We start from the raw sequence: 27,427 nt of genomic DNA on the forward strand, positions 1-27,427 counted from the left end.
CAAGACTAGCAACTTTGTATATGTAATGACACTAATTGATAATATGAAAGAACTGTTTGCACAAAGTATCTTGTTAATCTATGGGTTTAGTAAAAAATAGTTTAAAAGTTTAAAACTAGCTTCATTTGTCAGTTTTCCAAACATTGCTCTGACAATAGCCTCCAACTCCCTACTATCAACATGCGGACATATATTCCATCTCGATACTCCTCATCCAATACTTGTCATATCATAATGCTTAAAAAGATGATGGGATGGTGTGTGTATTGATGGACCAATTTTGCAATTCCATCTGGACTGATGGCATTATACAGGATTTATTAAAGAAAGATTTTTACTCATTAGATTAATTTAGAGGTACATGAGGAAAATTACCTAGGTCAGCACACTCAATTTCTTATCAAAAGAATTTAAAAAGATAAAATGTAAAATAAAATGTGTTTTAACATCAATGCTGACACAATGTGAATACCACGTCCCTATCTGGATATCTTCAGTGCAGAAACAGCAAAGAAAATCAAAAATAAGGAGCAGACTGGCTGAGAAAAGAAATCACACAATTCATTGGCCATTGGCTGTTGGAGTATTTGCATTCAGTGACAATTCCCAAAGCGCACATGTAATGCAGTAATAAAATGCATAACATGCTATTTCCATCATGTTGTCAGTGTAACAGTTAGAATCAAAGAAAAACACATTCCTTATAGAAAAACACATTCCAACACAGACTACCTGAAAGTTAAATAATTCAACGACAGCATAAATTATTGTCATATAAATTAAACATTATACTTAGAAGAACAGAGTACATATGATTAACATAACCCAAGAGAAGCCAAGGACTACATTACTGAAACTTGATGCTGAATTTATTATACACATATAAATATAAGTTTCAGCTTGGCTTCTTCCCACTTTATTTAATCAGATTTTACCATAAAGATATTTTATCATAAAGAAATTTTGAAAAACACTGATAAAATTTTCATGAAGATAGGCAGCTGGATAGAGTTAAATAACTGCTTCCATTGCAGAAAATACTGTAGTGTGTATACAATAGTACTGTAGTGTAATACTGTAGTGTAATAGTACTGTAGTGTGAATACAATCATATTATTAGGCACTGAAAATCCAGAGAACATTTTCCCATCACAGAACCCCATCACGCCAAAACTTTTTTTTGGTGCCTTGAGGTGAGGCTTCCTGGCTTGTAGTTCCCTAGGTCCTCCTTTTGGCCCTTCCTAAAAACAGGATGTGACATTTTGAAACCACCATAGAAAAATACTTTTTTTTTTTTTTTTAACATAAAACAAACAAACAAACAAACAACTTTTTAGAGGACTAGTCCTGTGGCTGAATATGTAATTTTCTAACTCTACAGTCTAAATTTTGAAAAATCCTTGATATTTACAACTTATAACTTTTTTTCCCCTCATATTCCAAACTACTTTGTTTTTGTAAATGGTTATATTTCTCAGTCTACAATAATTTCAACTAAATGATTATTATTTTTCAACCATGTTCTAATTTCTTCCTATCCATTCTCTGATTTAGGAATTTCATATGCTTCTGCAGAAATTATTTAAAACAAAGATTAAAATGTTACACTTTTAAAAAGTTAGAGCTTGTGAAATATTGTAACTGCAGTTCTCAGCCTGTGGCACACCACTAAACAACCTCAGAAATGGAATTACAGTCTCAGCAAAACACACACACAAATAGGAAGTCATTGATAGAACAAGTGCCTGAAAAAAAATGTCTTTTTCCAATATATCTATATAATACTCGGTACTCTTGTTTTATCTTTGGGAATATTATTTGAAGGACACAGATCAAAAAAAAAAAAAAATGTAAGAACACTGTTAGGCTTTCCTAACATTTCAAATTTTGTAACATTTGCTCATTATATCGAGGTAGGTTTATGAGCTTTTTCTTGCTGGATTCTTTTAAGTTTACTTTATATGAACAGAATATGCTGTAATAAATAAATTGTTACAGGGCTCTCTGATGGCATTAGACTAATTTCCATTTAATAAATTAGTATATGGACAAACAGGATTTTATCTTTTTTTCTCATGCCACACTGAAAATCTTTAACTGAATTTGGCAAAGTGGAATGTGCCATTTTTGTCAGAACATACTAAAGTAGTTATAGCAAATGAAAACCATCAGTCTCTTGATATGATCATATGTTGTTTGACAGGAAAAAGAAAAGAGAGAAAATCTAGATATACAGCTCCTAACCAAAAGTATTTTTTTTAAATAGATTCATATACACACAAAGCAAAACACAACCATCTGTCACTCAGGATTATTTTTTTAATATTATTTCCAGTTGTAGGTATATATATCCTTTTACAAACCTTCTCCATTTCCTTATCTGTGCCTCAGCTTTGGTCCTTTCTCCTTTGGTCCCTTCTTCTTTGGTCTTTTTATCAATAATCAGTATATTTTTTTATACATTGTTTTATTTTATGTCCATCTTTGTGGGCTTTGTTTTTTTATTACTATTATTTATTTTTTTATTTTCTATTAACAGGTCAAAATTGTTCCATTTCTCATAATCTTCTTGCCTACTGTCTCTTGTCTTCCCTCATGCTGTTCCTTATTAATGGACTGGTATTTTGAGACAGATTTTCTAGCATTTCCTTTCTCTTTGTGTTTGCAGAATACTTTTAACATGTCAAACTAGACATCTCAGCTAGCTTTTGATTAACATTTCTCTATATACACATTAGATGTCTGTATTTCTGCTAGTGCTCTCTTCATAATCAATTATGAGAAATAAGCACTTTTAAGGTGAACCACATCTGATTTAGAAGTCGAGTATTGGAAAGACATAGGCATACTGGACTGAATCAAGCAGAGTGCTGTCAAGATGATTTGGGGGCTGGGGCATAATATGAGGAGAAGCTGAAAGAACTGTGTCTGTCCAGGCTGGAGAAGGGAAGTTTTGGTGTGAGATCTTATTGTTGTCTTCAACTACCCAATAGGAAGGTACAGAGAAAATGGAGCCACTTTATTCTAATAGGTGCAAAGTGAAAATGAACATAAGTGAAAGAAACAATGAACACAACCTGGAACATGGAAAATTCAGATTCAATATAAGGAAAAAAACTCCACGAGGCAGGTCAGAGGCCCAGAGATGTTCTGTAATCTCCATCCTTGGAGATATTCAAAACATAACTGGATGTGGTCCTAAGCAACCTTCTGTAGTTGATCTTTTTCTGAGCTGAAGATTGGACTAAAAACCTCCAAAAGTCTCTTCTAACCTACAATGTCATGATTTTATAATTTATTTTAGCAGTGAACATTAGACAGACTAGGAGTGCTTTATTCTCTCTTGTGGCCTTAAAAGTAGTCCAGACAGCTAATCAACATACAGACTTCTGTACTTAAGGTATTTATATTTGTTAAAGAAATATAATCCTCCATATCCTGTGTATTACAAATCCAATTAAACACCACTCTGATGTATAGCTTAATTTAAGTTGATCTCACAGGAAGCTTTGCAACTCCTAGGTCATTAAGCAGACCTCCTAACTTCTAAACAATTTGAGAACTATCATAAAATGAATTAGAAACATGGTGGCGGTGATGTGAATTAGTCACATAATATAATCGTAAATTATCATGATAAGTCATGCTTTAGAAGTGCAAAAAGCCAGACATACAAAAACAAAGAACAAAAAACACCACAGACTTCCTTAAACTCTTATTTTTTCATAAATACTGTAATAGAGTATGATGTTTCCATTATTAAGATAACACAGTTTGATTTTCATTAAAAAGGTAGATTTAATGATTTATATACCGCTATCCTGTTGAATGAATCTTTCATTAAAATGCCCTCCAAGATTAATAATACGTTTTGCAAATACGATTTCTCTATAGTTGCCATCAAACATCTTAATTGAGTATGTGTAGTTCAGAGCCCAGAAGAGATGTTTACATGCAAACACTTCAGTCAATGGAAAGAAACACTTTGACTCAAAGTACTCTTTAATAACTATGAAAATTCAGAGATGGCATAAGCAAGTTAGTAAGCTGATTTAAGTCATATGCCATGAAAGTGATCATGTATTTCATCTTTTTTATCTTCTGTTTCTCTTTTAGAGTCACACAAAAAAGTAAATATGGAAACATAGCTGTCACTTTTCCTCCTTCAACCACAGCCTTTGTTCGTTTTTTTTTTTTTTTTTTTTTTTTTTTTTCTTACATATAGCTTAATTTTCCTTTCAATCACTGCCATAGTTTTTAGTGGGAGCAATACTATGTCATGAAGAAATAATCCACACAATATATTTAGGCATGATTTAAAACTCATAAAACTTTTACTTATCATCATTTATAAATTTGACTCAATTCTCTCAATTTTCAAGAATTTCTTTGCAAATGCTGAATCTGACAAGGCTAATGAGCATGGTAGTGATAAGAACTATGAAATGATTACTTTGACATCAATCCACAAGGAAATGCATTTAACACACTGACAAATTTTTAAAACTTTTCTAGAAAGTGTTCTAAACTTTAATTCAACATTAATTCATAACCTGGCTCAGAGTTTACAAATCTAAATGTAAGCTTGGAAATTTACTGAACAGTACGGAAATAGCACTGAAAAAGTTTAATAAATATTTAGTTCATGTGTCCAGAATGAAATTGTATCTAGGAACCAAGAATCTGAACATTTTGAAAACGCATTGGCTTATTGGAAAATAATAATAATAGATATATAAAAAATAAAATAAAATTAGAGGCGGCAGGGGAGAAATAACAGAAACAAACAAACAAAAAATATATCCAGTACAATGAAGATGACAACTACGTTTTAAATAACAATAATGAAAAATAAATCATCACTGGATTTTGAATTTTGGTCCATGGAATAATGACTTTACTTCTTAAGAAGTCAACTGAGTAAAGGGAATCTATGTCCTACACTGTATGCACAATACAAACTAGCTAAATAGATGGAATGGGGATGCGGATGGGGAGGGTGGAAACTGGAGAAAGACAAGACATCTTGCAAGTTTTAATAGCATTGTTTCATGAAAGCATTACCCTTGTGCTGGAAGGAACTCATTACCCTTGTGCTGAAAAGAACTGGGGAACTGGTGATACTAGTGATATACAGCAGAACTTCCTCATCATCTAACAACAACTTATTTTATATTTCTAAGTACAACTCGTCATTTAAAATTGCAGTTATATTTTCAAAGTACACAGAATACTTTTCATAAAGAAAAGAAAATTAAAATAACTTACGAATATATTACAGAAAAAGACAAAATAATGTTGACTTCCAGCATTTCTGCAGTTGCACCTAGTTTATAATTAATTTCCATGATAAATAAATAAATAATACAGATATAAAGTAATGCAAATCCAGAGACGCAATACAATGCATGATATTTCAAATAAACCTGAAAACAAACAAACAAATAAAAACGGAAAAGAGAAAACTAAATCTACTTGAGCTGAGTTGAACCCAGCCACCTAACAGATCAAGAAACTCTGTCAAGAAGCTCTGTACAAACGTAACATTTCTTTTTATATAGAAACTCCACAAGAATACTCACATTTTAATGCATTTATCTACATATTTAGTAGGAGGGATCATCTGTATATGCACATAGGTGTAGCCAAAATGTCAGACTTTTTTCCATGTATGAAAAACTCCCCATTATACACAGTGGACCTAGAACTGCTAACATTGGAGCTGAGAACTGAATCAAAGCATATATCAACTCTTCAGGCACTTGCAAATTGTTTCCACACTTATGCCTTAACACGGGATTGCCTTGCTTTCTTTGGGGCAGCCTTTGCTTCAGTGTTATTGTTTGATGGACTTTCATACTTCCTTTCATTAGCAAGCTCTGCAAAACACTCTTTTTCTTTTGTTGTTGATGTTGTTTTGTTTTGTTATGTTTTCTGATTCTACAAAAGGCTTCACTTTGCACAGTTCTAATTCACTTGTTCATAAATACTATAAACTATTTTCTGAAAATTTTCATCTATAGTATTACAAAATGTAGTGCACCAAGATATGTTGCTGCTGGAGGGAGCTGTTAAGAGCTCTCCATGAAAATTATGTGTTGACTGTTTACCGACCTGCTAGAAGTGTCTGTGACTTAATCAGTTCATTTATCTTCATTTGCCATTTTAGTTTGTTTTAGTATGAACCTGAAATTGTAGTTTAACAACATGAAATCTTCGGAGGTAGCTATGACAAATGTTAAACTTAGACGTGAACAGTTTGTCTTCAGAACTCCCTAAATAAATAGCTGGGGGAAGGGGAACACGGCTCAAAAGAAAAATGTATTTTTGTTCCACAGTTCCATCTTCTTTCCTCAATTTACAATTTGTATGATAGGCATCATTAACTTAAATAAATTTATTTGTTTGTTTTTAATGAATAAATATGTATCTTCATTTTTTACATATTTTTCTATGTGTGTTATATTGATGCACTAACTGAAAGCCCTTATATAACAGAGATGCCCAAACACTGTCCAGAAATGAGCTCATTCTGTTAATATTCTGGGATTTGCTGACAAGTTTCAAGCTCTTGTTCAGAATGTATCTAAATAATGATGAAAAAGTTCATTACCAGCAACTTTGCTATGTAGACTGTGGGTCTTTCTGACACTTATACAAAGTTGGAACAACAACTATGAAGGAAGACAGATCTTCAGAAAAACTGAAAGAGTGCAATACTGCGGATGACAGAAGGAGAGCTTTTAGTGTAATTGTTTGTGCAAATTTAGAAAGCATCTCAACTGGACTTACTATGTTCTCACCCAGCTGGGAAATAGTTGAAGTTTTTTACTGCATAGAGTTAGAAAATTGGAATCTGGTACAGTATGTCTGGCCAGTCTGTATTATATTGGAAATTTATAGATTGTAATCAATAAACACGGTAGTAATTTGGGAGTTTGGCTAGATTAGTAGTAATCCTGGAGTTTGGCTAGATCCTGGAGACTGGAGATTTGTGATTTACCACAGGGCTTTTATTTCATGGGCGATATAGGAACATAAAAGCTTGCTCATTTACCTGTAATTCAGCATTTAATTCATAATAATTCTGAAACAAACAAACAAACAAAAAAAACTCTAATCAAGACAGCATTCTAGCATTCTCAACCCAGGACACTATTCTAAAAGTGGGCAAAAATTAAAAGAGCCCTCATAAACCAGTTAGGTGAATAACTGGACACATTTGCCTCCAAGAGAGCAGAATAAAATATGCTGTAACTTTAAGTTCTGATCAATGAATCACAGAAATTCTTATCCTCTATTTGCTTAATTGGTTTCCAACATTCCATACCTGCTGGAAATAAATCTTGCTGTGAGACATGGGCATGTATTCCTTAATATCTTCTGAAATCTTTACTGTTTGCATCCTGCCATGTTGACTTCATCAGAAAGGATGCAGTTCCCCATTAGAGTCAATTGGAGACTTCCCTGAGCTGTTAAAGAACATTTTACCCACACTCACTTCATTTTATTTTATCCTCACACTGACCCTGGGTAACCCTTCCTGTGTGACCCATATTATTCTCTGTTCCTGAGCCACAAGCCAGCCCTTCCTGTATCCCCAAGAGCAGCTCCATAACTCCAAGCTGCGCCTTCACACAGATGCCACCACTCCATCTTCTCTGCCTGTCTCTCCTGAGTAATTTGTATCCACCCATAACCAAACTCTATCTCTATGAGCTGCCTCGCTGTCTTGTGGTGTGCCGGTTTTACTCAGCTGGACAGCTGAGTTCTACCACAACCAATCTCTCACTCCCCCTCCTCAAAGGGAAAGAGGGAGAAAATATGATGGAAGGGGCTCAAGGGTTGAGATAAGGACGGGGAGATCACTCAACAATTATAATCACCGGCAAAACAGACTCAGCATAGGGAGATTAATAAAATTTAGTGTCTACTATTAAAAAGCCAGAGCAGTGAGAAACTAAAAACAAACTAAAAATGCCTCTCCTCCCCCCCATCCACCCTCTTTTACGTCCTCTACCCAAGTGGCACAGGGGAACGGAAAATGGGGGCTGTGGTCAGTCCCTAACACTTCATCTCTGCTGCTTTTTTGTGGTCACTCTCTTCCCTTGCTCCAACATGGGCTCCCTCCCAAGGGATGCAGTCTAAGGCACATGAATGTATGCATGTCCACAGGACATGAGGAGATACAGCCGAGGGTTTGAGGGAACCGGCAGAAGAAGGTGCTAAGCTATTCATTATATTTGAAACATCATGCTAGTCTAGTGAAGTTCCCAGTGACTAGAAAAAGGTGACACATAACCCCCATTTTTAAAAAGGGAAAACAGGAATATCTGGGGAGCTACAGGCCAGCCAGTTACACCTCTGTGCCACAAAGTTAATCAGAGGGCTGGAGCACCTCTCCTATGAAGAGATGCTGAGAGAACTGTGGATGTTCAGCCTGCAGAAAAGAAGGCTGTGGGGACACTTCATTGCAGCTTTTCCATACTTAAAGGGGTCTTATAAAAAAGTTGCTCTGTTAGATAATGACAGGACAAGAGGGAATGGTTTTAAATGAACAGAGGAGAGATTTAGATTAGATGTTAGGAGGAAATTCTTCACTCAGAGGGTGGTGAGGCACTGGAACAGGTTGCCCAGAGAAGTTGTGGATGCCCCATCCCTGGAAGTGTTCAAGGCCAGGCTGGATGGGGCTTTGAGCAACCTGGTGTAGTGGCAGGGGGGTTGGAACTAGATAGTCTTTAAGGTTGCTTCCAACCCAAGACATTCTGTGATTCCATAATTTAAGAATGTAGACCAGATCCTCATGAAACCTATGCTAAGGCACGTGGAAAACAGAGAGGTGGTTGGTGACACCCAGTGTGGCTTCATTAAAGACAAAGTTAAAATTTGGTGACCTTCTAGGATGAGGTTACTGCATTGATGGAGAAAAGATGAGTAACTGACATCATCTATCTGTACTTGTGTGAAGCATTTGACACTATCCTGCACAACATCCTTGTCTCTAAAATGGAGAGACATGAATTTGATAGATGGGTCCCTCAACTGATAAGGAGTTGGTTGGATGGTTGTACTGAAAGAATTGTGGTCAGTGGCTCAATTTCAAGTAGAAACCAGTGACAAATAGTTTTCCTCAGGGGTCACTACTGGAACTAGTGCTGTTTAACATCTTTGTTGGTAACATGGACAGTGAGATTAAGTGCATCCTCAGCAAGTTTGGCAGTGACACCAAGCCGTGTGGTTGGTTTGACATGCTGGAGAGAAGAGATGCCATACAGAAGGACATTGACTGTCCTGAGAAGTGGGTCCATGTGAATCATATGAATTTCCACAGGGTCAAGTGCAAGGTCCTGCCCCTGGGGCAGGGCAGTCCCAAATATCAGTATAGGGGGATGAGTGGATTGAGAGCAGCCTTAATGAGAAGGACTTGAGGGTGTTGATGGATGAAAAGCTGAACATGAGCCAGCAATGTGTGTTTGCAGTCCAGTTGTAGCCTGGGCTGCATCCAAAGAAGTTTGGCCAGGATGTCAAGGGAGGTGATTGTACTCCTCTGCTCTTGTGAGACCCCACCTAGAGTACTGCATTCAGATTTTGGTCCATAGCATAAAAAAGGCATTGACCTGTTAGAACAGGAGGAGAGCTATTAAGATGGTCAGAGGGCTGGAGCTGTCCTGTGAAGACAGCGGAAGGGGTTCAGGTTTTTTAGCCTAGAGGAAAGAAGGCTTTGGAAGACCTCATACTTTCCAATACCTAAGAGTATTGGAAAGGTGGGAAGGGACTTTTTATCAGGGATTGCAGCGAAAGAACAAGGAGTACTGGTTTTAAATTAAAAGAGGGTAGATTCAATTTAGATATAAAGAAGAAATTGTTCACTATGAGGGTGTGCTATTAGTGTATATTTGTAAATATTATCGCTTTAAAGACAAGCTATAGATCTGAAATCTGTTTTAGGAATAGGGGCAATGCTGTGTTAATATCTAAACATAGCAGAAACACTTGCCGGTGATGAAAACATGATGATAAATTAAAGCTGAAGAACATGATTCATGTTCCATAATAGAATCAATAACCATTCTTTAGGTTACTGAATGTAGTCTTGAAGAAAGTTAAAATGTCATATCAGAATTTCAACAATTAAATCTTTTGCTCTCAAAAAACAACAAAACAACAACAAACAACTACAGGTGATCAGTTGTATTCTTGGAGTAATATTTGAGGGGCTTAAGGCTTCTTAGAGACTTCTGCCTTCTAGATGTAAGTAACACTGAGGTATATATTAGTGTTTGTAGAGTGTTATTTAAATACTAATATTCTCACAATTTTCATTTATACCTAGGTAAATTCTAATTTTAGGCAGAGATCAAGTTTATCAAATTATAATTTTAATATTCTGGAGAAAAAAAAAAAAAAAAAAGTATACTAGTCTATTTAAAACCCATTGCTGCCAAAGCTTTTGGATTAAGCACCTTAGTAAATTGTGTTGAACCTGGAATTTACCAGTAATTACACTCAAAGTATCTCAAATTATTTTACAAAAGTTATTTATGCTATTTGACCATTAGAAAGGATTTATCCATAAATACCACATAGTAAATGAACCCAAACATAATGTAAGAATGGAATTAGGTAGCATAAGCAGAATTTACTAGCCCAACTGGAATTGTGATAGAGCTATATGTTTAACACTTCTCTTAAAATAGTCTGTAAAGGTTTCCAACAAATAGACTTGGCTATAATTTAGCTTTAAATCTCACATGAAAGACTGGGTTTTGCTTGAATTAATGCTCTAGTATGTAACACTCATCATGTTTCGATGACTACACTGTACATATTACCAAAACAAGCCATTTAAATTTTTGTCAATTATCAGCCTAAAATGGTATTTTACTTTTCCAAGTTACTCCTTCCCACTCAATCATCTTGATCCTTCAAAGTAGTCTTTCCCTTTCAATTGACTGTATAATTCTCACTGTTCTGTTGCTTTCTGTGATAATTTTGCAAAACAATTTCAAAATTCATATGTGAATATTGTCAATGCATCATTTACTTCCATATCCTTTGTCTTTAAGAAATTTTTCTTTTCTTTTTTCTTTTTTTTTTTTTTTTTTGAAAACATGAGTTAAAAACAGTGTTTCAAGCTTTTCATTAACCTCTTTCACTAACTTCCACCCACTCACTGTAAGTAATCCTAATTGCTAGTGTTGAACACAGCAATGGGCTCAAGCATTTTGATATTCAATAAATTTTATTTTGTTCAGTGCCAGGATAGAATTCTTGAATTTAAAATCTGGTCTTTTTCTTTTCCTCTTCATTACCTGTATCATTTTTTTTTTTTTAATAAACTTTTGTTCTTAAATTTGATCATATTGGTACTTTTTCCACAAAAGGTAGCACCATAATGTGTTGTTAGTTCTGCCCTTTCCTTACTTTTGTTTGAGCTATGTCTGCAAATGCCCCCTTTGTGAAATAGTTACAAATACTTTCTTCTAAACATAATTTAACTTATTTAGAAACAATTCAGTTCTGCTGCATTCCACAGTCTTAAATATACTGTTTGGAGACGTAACTTAAGAGACCTTTTTTCCAAATGAAGGTTACTGCACTGATTAATAGTGATAAATAAAGTCATTTTTATTCTGGACTGTATAATAGCTGTTCAGGATTAGCCCACCACTGGTGTCAGTTTCTATCTGATTTTAGGGCTGCTGGCATCAGTACTGATACAAATTTACAGGATCACAGAATGGTTGGTTTTGGAAAGGACATCTAGTCCATGCAGGATCATTCAGAGTCATTTGCCCAAGACCATGTCCAGACAGCTTTTGAAGATCTCCAGGTAGTTAGACCTCACAGCCTCTCTGGGCAACCTATGCCAGTGCATCACCCATGCAATAAAATAGTGCTTCCTGAAGTTCAGGTGAAACCTATTCTTTTACAGTCTGTGCATATTTCCTCTTGTCCTGGCACTGTGCACAACTGAAAAGAATCTGGCTTCTTCAGCTTTGCATCCTCCCTTCAAGTATTTATAGACATTGATAATTTTCCCCCTAAGCCTCCTCTTATTCAGGCTAAACAATCTCTGCTCTCAGCCTTTCCCCATGAGAGAAGTGCTTCAGTCTGTTGATCATCTTGGTAGCCCTCCATAGAACTCTCTCCAGGATGTTCACATCTCTCTAGTACTGGGGTCCCAGAACTGGACACAATACTCCATGTGCAGCCTCACCAATTCTGAGTTGAGTGGAAGGATCACTTCCTAAAATTTGTTTAATCTCATGAGGACTTCAAAAAGCCAAAGTATGCAAACCAGATGAAAGTGTGATTCTGATGTTCTGATGAATATTCTGACCTGGATGTATACATTTCTAATGAAAGGATTAATAAGGAAAGCATTTTCAGATATTTTATATTGCTTCTTAAACTGTTAAACAGTATCCCGATCTTTTGCATCTTTAATCACCCTTTGAACATTTAAATGATGAGGAAAAGAAATGTTATTAAAATAAAAATATTTTCTTTTAAAAAATACATTTACTGAATTTGCTTTCTAAGAATTAGCAATTATTTATTTTAGGTTACCATCACTAATATATTAGTACTTCATTGAACACAAGTTTTCACAGGTGAGCAGAATGAGTTGTTACAGTTCTTAACCATCATATGAACTTAGTTAAGTGGTCATCGTTGTCATAAATGAACATACACAAGTTTAGCACTTGGATCTAATGTATTAAAACAAATTGGAAAACTCCCTGGTAGTGTTTCTTGGTTAAAACAAGCATATTGTGTTACATCATTTTTATTATTTGTAGATTTTTAGCGATTTCAATTTAGCATATATAAGCATATATGAGAATATTTTCATTAATAGTGCAGTAAAACTAGTGTATATTCATGATATTGTTAGGAATATATGATAATATTAATATAATAAAATAGGACTGCACCAGTTTCTTGATTCACAGAACATCAACAATGACTTAGAGTAGCTTTTAATAATTCAAAGAAATTTCTCCACTTCTTTGAATAACAATAGAATCGTGAATACAATTTCAAATTAAAATTCATATATGGAATTCTTCTTTGGGCTCAGATGTATTTGTTCACACAAGTATACTGTGTGTTAAAGTGAAATGACCCTGATAATGAGAACCAGATACTATCCTGAGAAAAACACTGATAACATGAGCTGTATGATAGGGTATATGAGCAAGTATGGTAGAGTATACTAGAGCACAACTTTAATACATTTCCTTGAGCCAAAAGTTTAATTCTATTAGTCTTAAAAATTATAGATTTTTAAATATAATTAAAATATATATATATATATATACCCATAAAGATCTGCTATCACAAACATTCAGTACAGCTAAACTCGATGTAACTTTCTTCATGAAAAAAAAAGGTGATTTGAGATATTATTTTGCAGAACTTCTGGGCTCTTCTGGAAAGCACATACCTGAAAACACACTGAATTTCTATTATACTGCTATATCAATGTAAAGGTAGACTTGTTTCATGACATCCCGCCACTCCCTCTCCCCCCCCCAAAAAAAAAAAAAAAATCATCTCTAATTTTAAGGGAGCATCATTGCCATCTGTAGACCATTTGACATTTTTAATGAAGCAACAATAAGAGCACTGGCATTAATAAGCCAGTCTCAAAAGGGACCTGTGGAACTATCTCTGAAAAACAGCTCAGTCATTAGTGTTCATGTTATGTCCATATCTTCTATACATATATATAATTCCACAAAAGAAGCACATAGCTTTTCTTTTTTTTTACTTTCTTTAAATAAACATGTTTTTAATGCATCTCACCTGGCTATGTGGGGTCTTTTTCCAAGAATAAGTGGTGACAACTGTTTGTATATAGGAAATGACTTCAGATAAAACTGCTTGTTCCCTGTGAGTTGTAATTTATTCCTGCCTTTAAGTTAGCACACCTTATTTTCTCCTGTATATATTCCACTAGTTTATGTACAATTCCACTAGTTTATGTACAGTCTGACATCAAGTACAGTACTTTGACTTTGTCTCCTGCTTTGTTCTTTACACACCGTACAAAGTTAGCTTGCAACAAACATGCAGAGGCAGAAGCAGCTTGTTTACTGTCTATATTACTCATTTCTATTTGCTACACTGTCATAAAATCATTTACCAAAATGCAACCAAATTTATCTATCTGTGAAGTATCTATATTGTTATATGAATAGCAATATTGTTATATGAATAAAAATATGAAATTGGTAGGTTAGTTAAGTTTAAATTTATTTATTTATTTATTTATTTATTTATTTATTTATTTATTTCAAAATTCCTATTATTGACCATAATAAGCACATATATTCCTCCAGGAAAAAATATTTTGGAGAGTATACAAGATATATAAGTAAACTTTTATGTTGTTTGAAGATGCTCTCTGTAACCTAAAACCTACCTCATGTATGAAATATACATATACATGTATACATTGTATACATGTATATATGTATACAATATATGTATACATATATATATATACTCATGAATCTGTGTAGTCACAGAAATACATCAGTGATTTGCAAATAACAATTTTTCCTCTCCATTGGGTTCTTCACACAAGAAATGGCAAACTATTTCAATATTGAGCTGAATATTCTAATATTCACATTTGAATGTGAATATTATGTTAGATAACTTGAAAATATATAAATATATAAAAAACAGTTCATTGTGAACAAATGCATTAAAGAAGGAGAAATGAAGATTACATCTGTAAAGTTAAGTAGAAATAAACATACCTTTATAGGTACATATATATATAAGTGAAATGGGGATTATAGAGTTATGGAACTTGTAGTAACAAACACTTTAACCTGTCTTGACGAAATGTAAAAACAAACAAACAAACAAACAAATCCTCTTACAATCAGAAAAGTAGAAATGTATTATGTTAATGTAAAAAAAAAAAGTAACTATATCCAAAACACTTTCTGTCCAAAAACAAAAAACAAGTGAATTCAAAGTAGTGGATACACAGACTCTTTTGTTAAAATATTTTCTACAACTCTTTGTTAGAGCAGAAAAAGTGAAAGTGAAAAGACTAATACTTGTAACCTGAATGATTTTTATCTATTTTATTTATTTATTTATTTATTTTCATGAATAGTAACATTAAGAATATTCTGAACTAATAATTTTAATCTATATTTATAGCCAATGAAACAAATGTAATTTTCTGTGTATGGTGACAGGTGTAATTTACGCCATCCTTAAGCAGAAGTCTGAAGTTCTATGAGATGATAACTTTTATTTTAAAATAACATGGATCTATTTATGTCCATTGATAATGAAGGCTATCTTAAACAATCAGATTTGACATAACTACCTAAATAATGGAATCTAAAGTCAGATAGCATGAATACTGTCAACTGTCAGCAAAATAAATGAATAAATAGACACATATATCTGGAAAACATTGCAAAGCAGCAGTAGGAATTTTGGAAAATTCAATTTCCAGCTTACCTAACCTTTGTCATGCTTGCATTTGCTTGTGTGTTTGTTTCTGTTTGTTTTAAAACTAATGCACTAACTTTTTCCACTTCACAAGATTGTTCTCACAAGAACAAGACAGCTTCTTAAATATGAAGGAAGAACCTCCCCTTCTCTTCTCCTTTCTATGCTCTTTCATTGAGAGAAGAGCAATGATACTTTAATTCTCCATCATGGAGAATTAAACTGTCCTGTATCCTTGAGAAAGACAGCTTCCAGAAATTCCAAACACTGAGCAGCAATCATGTAAACAGGCCTTGTATATTGTCTATACATCTTGTTATATGGAATTGAAAGTTCTAACCATGAGCAATGTTCCAATATTTCTATCTGACATCATGACAAAAATTCAAAAATATTTTTTTTAGTTTAATAGTGATAAATAACTTGCAGCTACACAAGCAACAGTGAAAATATTTTAATAGAATTATAACTAAAATATACATAAAACCTTTGTATTTTTTTTTCAAAAATTTTGAATTCTAAAGGAACAGTTTTAGAATGAAAATTCTTATATGATGATAATTATTTTTACCCTGGAACAGGAAAAGTTTTAAAATTATGAAAGTCAGAATACCCTTTCGTTTTTGTAAGTATTATAATCTTTATAAAATGACAATATTGCATATAAGTGTACACTTATTTATTAACCTCAGTAAATTATTCATACCTTGTTGCATTATTGAGAAATTACAAGCTGCAACATTATCTCAGGAATGGAAAGTAATATGCTAAATCTTTTGTCATGCTTCACTGTTGAAAACAACCTTATCAAATTAATTTGTCAGGGATGAAGACTTTAAAAACTAGTCACAGGTTACGCACAGTATAATTGACCAATTTTGTTTTCTTTTAAATAAGGTGTTTTTGCATTTCTATTAATTCTAATAGAAAATAAAATATATGTATGTATGTCAGAACATGTAATTGGCAGGTGAAAAAATCTGTGCATTTGAACTATCTTCACTGAGAAACAGGATGTGAAATAAAGCAACGGTTAGGCATGTGCACTGATTTTCCAATATGGTACCACAGAGACTAGTAAAGAAAAAAGAAGGCATTTGATGAAGAACATTTTTCTCTTTGAATAAAATTAGGCCCAAAATATAGAACTTAAATAATACAAATATCAGTGTTATGCATCAGATTTAAACCATAAACTTGTTTTAAATGTAATGACCATTGGTAGAGAACAGTAAGACATTTATCAGAGGAACTCTTTACAGATAAGTGTTTAATCAAATAAAGTCTCCATGGCAAACAGAGAGAAAGAGATAAGAAGCTCATTACCGCATAATCACCTTTAGCAACCTCCTGCAGAATTCTGTGTTTAGATAATTGCATTAGAAAAAATTAGGACATATCTATTAGAATGGAATCACAAAGGTTTCCATATTAAATGTAAAGCTAGATGTTTCCAATATCAAACATAGAGTTACAGTAATTAGTGACATTTTTAATTGAAATTAGACCAAAAATTCCCTAACAGTATGCAGGTGCAATAAGCCTTCAAGCCATTAAGCTTGATGTTAAAATTTAAATCAAAATTTCACATTGCTACGTGTAATTTCAGTAATTAGTAACCACCACTAATAATGTCCACAGTGTTTATTATTGTTGTTGTTGTTATTATTATTATTACTTTATAATAAAATGATTATTATTTATTATTATCATCATTGTCATCATTTTTATTATTATTATTGTTACTTTATATAATAATAATAATTATTATTATTGTCAGGGTTATACTCCTTGGATTCTTCAGTGCTGTTGGTCTAGACTAGGGAGCTGTTTGGTCTGAACCAATGTTGTCCTTCTGCATGACTTTCTATAGTAAATCAAGTCACATCTTCTTTCACATACTGTGAAAAGCGATCTCCTTCAGTCTCTAGATAACATGAAAATTTTGAAACCTAATATAACTTACTTACTCTTTTTCCAAATCCTTTCCAGTTTATCAACTCTGTTTTTCCCTACAGATGATGATCATGATCAAGAAGAATGTGTACTTTCTATATTCATATATGATAGTCTTCTGCTTACATGTTGGAGTTATTTTTAAGCGCAAGACTACTTTGGGAGCATATTATTCCAAAGTTGCGCTGTGCATTTCCCTTGGAATAAAAATAAAATCTATCAAAAGTTCTCCTGAATGAGATACATCAAAAGAAATTTTATGTAACATTGTGGTGGAGTCCCTTGGGAGGTGGTTCTGAAGGGCAGAGGGGTCCAGGAAGGCTGGGCGCTCTTCAAGAGGGAAGTCTTAATGGCGCAGGAACGGTCTGTCCCCACGTGCCCAAAGACGAGCTGGCGGGGAAGAAGACCGGCCTGGCTCAACAGAGAATTGTGGCTTGATCTTAGGAGGAAAAAGAGGGTTTATAAGATTTGGAAAAGTGGGCAGGCCACTAAGGAGGACTTTAAAGAAGTAGCGAGGCTGTGCAGGGACAAAATTAGGAAGGCCAAAGCTCATCTGGAGCTCAATCTGGCTACTGCTGTTAAAGATAACAAAAAACGTTTCTATAAATACATCAACACAAAAAGGAGGACTAAGGAGAATCTCCATCCTTTACTGGATGCGGGGGGAAACTTAGTTACAAGAGATGAGGAAAAGGCGGAGGTGCTCAATGCCTTCTTTGCCTCAGTCTTTAGCGGCAATACCGGATGTTCTCTGGATACTCAGTACCCTGAGCTGGTGGAAGGGGATGGGGAGCAGGATGTGGCCCTCATTATCCATGAAGAACTGGTTGGTGACCTGCTACGGCACTTAGATGTGCACAAGTCGATGGGGCCGGATGGGATCCACCCAAGGGTACTGAGGGAACTGGCAGAGGAGCTGGCCAAGCCACTGTCCATCATTTATCAGCAGTCCTGGCTATCGGGGGAGGTCCCAATCGACTGTCGGCTAGCAAACGTGACGCCCATCTACAAGAAGGGCCGGAGGGCAGACCCGGGAAACTACAGGCCTGTCAGTTTGACCTCAGTGCCAGGAAAGCTCATGGAGCAGATCCTCCTGAGAGTCATCATGCAGCAATTGCAGGGGAAGCAGGCGATCAGGCCCAGTCAGCATGGCTTTATGAAAGGCAGGTCATGCCTGACGAACCTGATCTCCTTCTATGACAGAGTGACGCGCTGGGTGGATGAGGGAAAGGCTGTGGATGTGGTCTACCTTGACTTCAGCAAGGCTTTTGACACCGTCTCCCACAGCATTCTCCTCAAGAAACTGGCTGCTCTTGGCTTGGACTGGCGCACGCTTCGTTGGGTTAGAAACTGGCTGGATAGCCGGGCCCAAAGAGTCGTGGTGAATGGAGTCAAGTCCAGTTGGAGGCCAGTCACTAGTGGCGTCCCCCAGGGCTCGGTGCTGGGGCCGGTCCTCTTTAATATCTTCATCGATGATTTGGACGAGGGCATCGAGTGCACCCTCAGTAAGTTCGCAGATGACACCAAGTTAGGTGCGTGTGTCGATCTGCTTGAGGGTAGGAAAGCTCTGCAGGAGGATCTGGATAGGCTGCACCGATGGGCTGAGGTCAACTGCATGAAGTTCAACAAGGCCAAGTGCCGGGTCCTGCACCTGGGGCGCAATAACCCCAAGCAGAGCTACAGACTGGGAGAGGAATGGTTGGAGAGCTGCCAGGCAGAGAAGGACCTGGGAGTGATGGTGGATAGTCGGCTGAATATGAGCCAGCAGTGTGCTCAGGTGGCCAAGAAGGCCAACGGCATCCTGGCTTGTATCAGGAACAGTGTGACCAGCAGGGCTAGGGAGGTGATCGTCCCCCTGTACTCAGCTCTGGTGAGGCCGCACCTCGAGTACTGTGTTCAGTTTTGGTCCCCTCGCTACAAGAAGGACATCGAGGTGCTTGAGCGGGTGCAGAGAAGGGCGACAAAGCTGGTGAGGGGCCTGGAGAACAAGTCCTACGAGGAGCGGCTGAGGGAGCTGGGCTTGTTCAGCCTGGAGAAGAGGAGGCTCAGGGGTGACCTTATCGCTCTTTATAGGTACCTCAAGGGAGGCTGTAGCGAGGTGGGGGTTGGCCTGTTCTCCCACGTGCCTGGTGACAGGACGAGGGGGAATGGGCTTAAGTTGAGCCAGGGGAGTTTTAGGTTAGATGTTAGGAAGAACTTCTTCACTGAAAGGGTTGTTAGGCACTGGAACAGGCTGCCCAGGGAAGTGGTGGAGTCACCATCCCTGGAAGTCTTCAAAAGACGTTTAGATGTAGAGCTTAGGGAAATGGTTTAGTGGGGACTGTTAGCGTTAGGTCAGAGGTTGGACTCGATGACCTTGAGGTCTCTTCCAACCTAGAAAATTCTGTGATTCTGTGATTGTGACTGAGGTGATTGATTGACAAGTGGAATCATCAAGTTCAAGTCTGTCATCTTCATTTCAGGGTGAAATTTGAATGTCAACTCATTTCATAATTGGCAGATCAAGAATTTGGACAATGGTGTAAGCTGAAGTTCCTTAACTTTCACCTTTCTTACAAATTTAAGTTTTGTCCAAATTCACTTTTCTATCAAATCGTTTAAAACCATCTCCTTAAACAAAATTCGTAGTTATGCCTTGATTGTGTATCTTTGTCATTATGAGCCAGCATTTTCTGTCTTGTAGGAATGGAAGAATTAGGAGTTATTAATGATTTTACTAGAAAATTATGTGTAATAACTGCATTTTCTTCGAGATCAGGGATAAGCATAGCTTTACACCAAGAATAAGAAAGAATAGAATGGTATTTCCATATATGATATGCACTTCCCATATCTGGTTAAATTGTTGTGGTACTTATTAATCAGGCTTTAATTCAACAGGTTGTTATTGTTGTTGTTATTTATTAAATCAGAATGCTAATTTCAGATGGAATGTTTTTGTCAACTCTATAAGAGAGAGTCAAATGTTTCAGAGCAATTTTACTGGGATACTTACTGAAAAATTAACAGGTGTGTATAGATATAGATAGATATATATGAGCAAGAGATAAAAATATTCTAAAATATTTTTTTCTTTGATCACAATGTTAAAGTTAGTAATTTAAACAGACATTTTAGGTAATTCAAACTAATACGCATAGTATTATTATTATATATTTGAGAATATCATTGTAGTATTTATCTTACCTCTACAAATAGGAACAGGGAAGTCCCATGATGCAGTATTCACAGAGTTAGCTATGCAAGTAAGCTGAGGATGGCCATCCAAAATATATCCAGTTACACAGCTGTATCGGATTTTGTCCCCAACATCAAATCTTGTACCGTACAAGATACCCTTTGGTGGAATTCCTGGATTGCCACAGGAGCTACTCTGTAATTCTAGAGAATAAATATTTATTATTACTTACAATATTTTTATAAATCAATACTGTGTTGTGCTGAAAAATAAAGAAAATGTAAATTAGCGCAACTTTGGGTAGATAATGTATTTTAATGAATATTTTTCAACTCTTAACATTGAAAAACCTTTTCTTGGTCTATTGAGCATTTGCATATATGTCCACAAATACAAAGCAGAATGTGCTTATATGAAAATAAGCACAAAGTTTTCCTTAAACCCCAGCTATAGGCAAGCTCATATATTTTTTTTAATCACTAGCAAAGAATTGCTTACATAGGAAGAACAAACAAAGGAACTTGATGTTTTCGTGACTCTTAAGTTGTACAAATGCAGAATAGTAAACAAAGCTGTAATACAGATTTGGAGAATGTCAAATCTAAATCAACCAAATTTCAAAGAAAGAAAAAAAAGTATTCAAGGGCAAACACTGGGAGTTTTTAACAAATCAGCATGATAAGAAAAATGTTAAATGATTTATTAGGTTTTAGATAATGAGACAAAAGTGATGAAATATTGTTGGTAACTGATTTCTAAGCAAAGCATTGGTTAATTTAAATGTATGTAATACCATAGGTCTGTGTTACTTCTGTTCTGATTCAGGGATTTAAATTACTGAGAGTCAAAAATGAGTCACAGTTTTGTCACTGAGCAGATATATTAGAGTTCAGGTGGTGCTCGCACTTCAACTGTATATTCTTTTGGCTGTTGTGTGAACTGCTTAACTACAACATTGCACATGCCCATTGTTACTGAAGACCTTTAGTTAATAGACGTAAAAAGATAGATTTTGCAAAAAGTGTGAGTGAAATAATTACCTGGCCTGTGTTCTTCAAAATTTGTGCCAAGTTGTAAATACTTGTATTTAAAATCCTAATGCTTAAAAGGAAGAGGCAAATCAGGTAAACCTGTACTTGGATGCATTGTAAATTTCCCTAATCCACCAAAGAAAGGAAACAAGACAACAGCAGTTGGTTATATATGTACTATCTTACTTCCTTTCCTGTGTTCTATGTAACTAAACTGTTCCTCTGCATCCCCGATGTGCTCATGAGTATGTGTAAATGCACATACATATATATATGGATTTAAATATAATATAAAAAAAAAAAAAAAACAAAAAACAAAACAGAACAAAAAACTAGAACTGTAACAGTTCATTTTGATTAAAGAAAAAAAGCAGAAGTGTTTATCAAAATAAGCGGTATGGCTCATAAGATGTATTACATTGTCCAACTTCTCTGCCAAGAACTACCAAGAAATATGATATATTATTATATTTCTGATACCAGACATGAAAATAATTATAAAACAGCTGTTAAAAGGAGTAACCCAGTACAACCATATATGTCTCTGTATGCTATAAATGTCTCTATAAAATTGCTATATATACGTGTATACAAATACCAAGACTTGCAGTAGCAATCATGTTTTCATGTGAATATGAACATAGGAACACTTAAATATGCACATTAGCTATGGTGCTGCTATTATTGTCATTGCTTTCTTTCTCTTACATAATAACATAATAACATAATAAACTGTATAGAGATGGATTTGATTCTTATTACCTTGCATAAGGATACAACACAGAAGTAAGAAGATAGTGACCTGTCTCATCATGGTCTCTTTAAGGCTCGCCTAAATGTTCTTAGTATTGCTTTATCAAGCTGTGTGTTCTGTCCTTAAGATATCTCTTAAATCCTTAAAAAGTGTTTCCAAGGCCATTCAAGTTATTCAGTGTCATCACACAATTTCAAAATGAAGGTTAGAAAATCATCTGTTGATTTTTGGTTATCTTATAAAGTTGTATTTAATTAAGTTGAAAACTTCACCTGTACACAGTGTTTTTATTTTTATTTTTATTTTTATTTTTATTTTTATTTTTTCTTCTCCAGGAAGACTAAATCTTTCTGTGTTCCTTAGTGGTATGTGAAAAGGCCACAAAAAGATACCCAGTCCTTCAAAATTAAGAATATAAAGACTAGTGTTGTCTTTAACAGTCACTGCCTAAAATTGCTTGCTTTACTCTTACTGTTCAAAAATTACCTAAAGAAGGCAGTGTATTTTTATACTGGGTTTATGCAACGAGCTTTTGGTAGTGGGGTGTTGCGTTAAGGGTATACCCAATTAGCTATTATAAGTCCGGTTGCATTTAGGGTACTGAACTATCATGATTATAGATTCAAAAATAATGTAGCACATTCTCACTCTAATCGCATTGCATGAACTACCATGGCCACATTTAAAGAGTTTGGTTGTGTTCAGTGAGAACTATCACAGACAGATTTAATGAGTAGTGCAATTTATTAAAGCAACAGGTACACAGATTTGTTGGATTGCTGGTGATAAATTCACTGTCTGCAAAACACATTCAAATACCAAGAGTATGAGTAACACAGCCTGCCTATAAATGTGTTAAAGGGCATAAACATGTTAAAGGGTATAAAGTCTCTATAGAGATTTCTAAGTTTCCATGGAGACACCTGTTATAATCAAGTGTTCAAATCTTATCCAAAGGTGTCCCTTAGTTTGCATTTAGTTTCTTGCTGCTATAGTTAGTAATAGGCAATAAATTCTATGAATATCTTATGCTGAGTCTGCTTTTTATGGTAACTGGTAAGTGATCTCCCTGTCTTTATTTCAACCTTTAAGCCATTTTCCATATTATTTTCTCACCCTTTTCCTTTGAGGAAGGGAAGTAAGAGTGTGGTTGTGGTAGAGTTTAGTTGTTGATCAGGGTGAAAACACCACAATTATTATGAAATGATCTTAAAGCACAAATTAAAAATCAACCTTCTTCTAAAATTAAACTCATTTTCCTGTTACATTACTATATGACTTACTTTAAAAGAATAATGGGCCTTTTCCATTAACTTTTAATATTATTAAAGTAATTTAGGGAGTACGTCACTACTTCTAGCCCTTCAAGTCATTTTGTTACTGATTCTAAATAATAAAGTAGATAATAAACTATACAATTTAAAACATATTGCTTCTATGAGTATTTTCACTTTGAACAATTACAAGTACATTCATTTAGAACATATACAAATGCATTAGTTTTCACCAAATAACTGTATTAGTCTTGTCTTTTTTGATAAGTAGAATCCATTTTCATTTCCATATTTCTGAAATCATTTCAATCCTTCCAATGGACCAAACTTCAAGAAATATAATTTGTAAAGACAGGTAATATGTAATTGTAGATCAAATTAGGACAAAAGCTTATGTTTGCTTGTTTTCCACACGCTTCCAGATAAGCATCAGAGATTTATTAAACATTAAAAGTAAGAGGTCTCCAGAAGCTTGGAAAAAATAAGGAGAGTTTATGTAAGTTATGTAAGAGTTTGTTTGTTTGTTTGTTTGTTTTAATAAAACAGAATTATTAACACAAAAGTTCTTAGTTTAGAAAATTGACATTTTGAGAAGAATACAGAATTTCCAACTGTCTCGTCTTAAATTCCACTATTTCATTATTCAAGAATTAGCAGGAATAAAGTCTAAATAAATAAATAAATATACCCTCTTCGTGTTCATTGCTCTTTAAAATTTAACTCACAATGAAATCTAATTTTGAAATAACACTCTTAGAATCTTGTTTAATTAGATATAAAAAATATAGCATGATAAACAGTAAATACCAAAGAGAAAAACTCATGCAAAACTACTTCATATAATTATCATTAATTTAATTTAAAAAGTGTATATTAATAAAGTAATTATGATCTACTTTTTATTTAAAAATAAATATTTTATCTATTAGAAAATTATACAAATATTCACATTCATCATGCAAGTATTAGAAATCCAAACAACTTTTCTTTTTGTTGGGACACACAATAACACTGAGAGGAAACCATGTTCACTAGGCATTGCATTTAATTTAGTCCCTTATCACAAATCTGCACATTGTGGGACAAACAAAATCTCATTTACATTGAAATAAAAAAGAATCGGGTTTGCAATTTTTAATAGATACTTTACAACTGTAAAGTACATCTGGATACAGAAGATGTATTCATTTATTTACACCTTTCAAGACTCTGTTTTCATTTAAGGCAACACACTATATTAAAAATAAGATGCCTACAAGACTGGAAATACTGTAATACTGTTGTATACAGATAGCCTTTCAAAAAGCAATGCATATATATTTTCTTACAAGAGAGAACAGTACTGTATGGAAGTGTCAAGACCAATTTCAAAAGCGTGACATGTAGTTTGTGTGTGGGTGTAATGAGTACTATACATCCCAACATACCCAAATACTGGGAAAGAAGACACATTTATAGCAATATGAAGTAGATTGAAATTCAGTTGCCCAAAATTCAATTATATCAGACCTTCTAATGTTTTGTTTGTTTGTTTGTTTGTTTTTAATGGTTTTCAAAAGATTATGTACACTAAAAAAGTAACTTAATAGTTTCTACCCCATAATATATTTTCTTTCTCAAAATTTATATTTTGCTTATTTTATTATTTATTTATTTATTTATTTATTTTGTTCTCATTCACATTGGTCTGAACATATGTATAATTGTCCTCTAACTATAGATCTTAATGGGACTAGAAGAATTCACTGATCCATATAGAATTAATATTGTCTTCCCAGGTATAAATTGAAAAATACATATACATACCCAGCCAACTTGAATTTACAGACTGAGGGAAACCCCAAGGAAAGGAAAAAATAGAGTGGGTAATGTTAGTACAATGAAGGAAAACATGAAAAAGAAAAGATCAATATCAGCCAGTCATATGCTACTTCTTGAGATCAGCAAGCATATTTGTACTGGGTCTGGCTGGAATGTTAACTTTCCCGGTAGCAGCCCATACAGTGCCGTACTCTGTACTTGTAGCTGGAACAGCAGCGTTATCACACCAGTGTTGTGTCTACTGCTGAGCAGCAGTGGCACAGCATTGGGCCTTTCTCTAACCCTCCTAGGGGGTGGGCAAAAAGTGAGGAGAGAAACATCACTAGGGCAGCTGACCTAAACCAATCAAAGGGATATTCCATACCATGTGGTGTCACACTCAGCAATAAAAGGTGGAAACAGGAAGAAGAGGGGAGGGGGTGGGCTCTCGTTGAGAAGACGTCGGTCCTCCTCTCGAACACCGGCTGCGTGCGTTGAGGCCTTGCTTCAAGGACGTGGTCAATCATCGCTCATTTGTGGGAAGTAGAGAGTAATTTCTTTCCTCTGCACTTCCATATAGCTTTCATTTATTTTGTTTGTTTGTTTTCCTCCCTTTTTCCCCTTTTCCCTTTTACTTCCCCTTAGTTAAATTGTTTAGTTCATGGTAGTCTTTATTTAATTATTATAATTATTTCCCTTTAATTAAATTATCCTTATCTCAACCCGTGAGTTGTTCTTTGCTTTACTTCTCCCCCTCCTCATCTAAAGGAGGGGGAGTGAGAGAGCGGTTGTGGGGTTTAGCTGCCCAGCACGGTAAAACCACCACAATATTAAGAAAGCATTCTTAAAACATCCTGAAAATAAGTGCAAGTCCACCAAAGTAAGTTGCTAGGAATTACCTATCCATTTATGCCTTTTAATCTTTCTACAAAACCATGATAGATTAATTTATGACACTCTTCAGATGACTGAGCTGTCATGAATAAATAGATGATTTGCATTCATTTATACCTTTTTGATTTGGTTTGTTTTGGCTTTTGACCTACAATAATATTATTTTCCCATAACTATTTAATCCCACCAAAATTTAGGGCGAATCATTATATTGTATTTGGCAAAAGTACTGAATATAAAATGTGCACATGAAATGTGACAGGAGATGCAGCAGTTCATGGCAGTGAGATACCACTCAGGAAAAAATGAAAGGTATGTTGCACTAGAAGCTTGAGAACTTTTCTTCATCAACTAAAAAATGCTGCGTGGTCTATAGTATATCAGTTTTTGAGATTCAGTTAAAGCATGCTACAAACCACAAGAATTAAATAGTGCTGAAAAAATGATCTGATTGCAAATATATTAACAGAATACAAGCAATGATAAATTGCACTCAATCTGTCAATAATAGTACATATCATTATGAACATAAAACATCAGTATTCATTACACATATCACACACAGCATTTTCCTTATAACATTCATGCAAAGGATATGGCAGATAAAGGTATTTTTATGTGCCTTCATTTCACTCTCTTCTCATTTTTATAGTAACCAAGCTCTTCATATTTTAATGTGTAGTTTATGAATTCCCACAACATTTGTATTTCGCTAGTTGCATCCTGTATCCCAAAGAAGTCTCACTTCTACACCATATGCTACTAAGTAAATTAGTAACAAAGATGATGCATAGATTAGGCAACTGAAATTAATTTAAGCATTAATAGAAATCTATGCGCTCTACTGGGATTATCACAATCCATCCAGATTTCTATATGTTTTTGAGGTACTTTTTTATTAATAGTAGTAAAAAGCAAAAAGCAAGCAAGCAAGCAAGCAAGAAAGAAAGAAAAAGAAAGAAAGAAAGAGAACAGTCTTCCAGAGCTGCTGTGCAGATCTTCAGGGATAACCAAACAGTCTGTTCTGCCTGTTTCTACCAGTGAAGCC

General features: G+C 34.7%; 1 protein-coding gene across 3 annotated transcripts in view; it reads right to left on the bottom strand.

Annotated features, from left to right (window-relative positions):
• CSMD3 (CUB and Sushi multiple domains 3) overlaps positions 1-27,427 on the bottom strand; it is a gene marked incomplete at both ends in the record, with an annotated part of 670,606 nt that overhangs the window by 487,104 nt on the left and 156,075 nt on the right. For all 3 annotated transcript variants that reach the window (XM_084281281.1, XM_084281280.1, XM_084281279.1), the window contains one exon: positions 20,635-20,829. In XM_084281281.1, the coding sequence (XP_084137407.1) occupies positions 20,635-20,829 (195 nt within the window). The remainder of the gene's footprint in view (positions 1-20,634; positions 20,830-27,427) is intronic.

Source organism: Netta rufina (assembly GCF_964035555.1).
Source record: "Netta rufina genome assembly, chromosome: 2".
Lineage (NCBI taxonomy): Eukaryota > Metazoa > Chordata > Aves > Anseriformes > Anatidae > Netta > Netta rufina.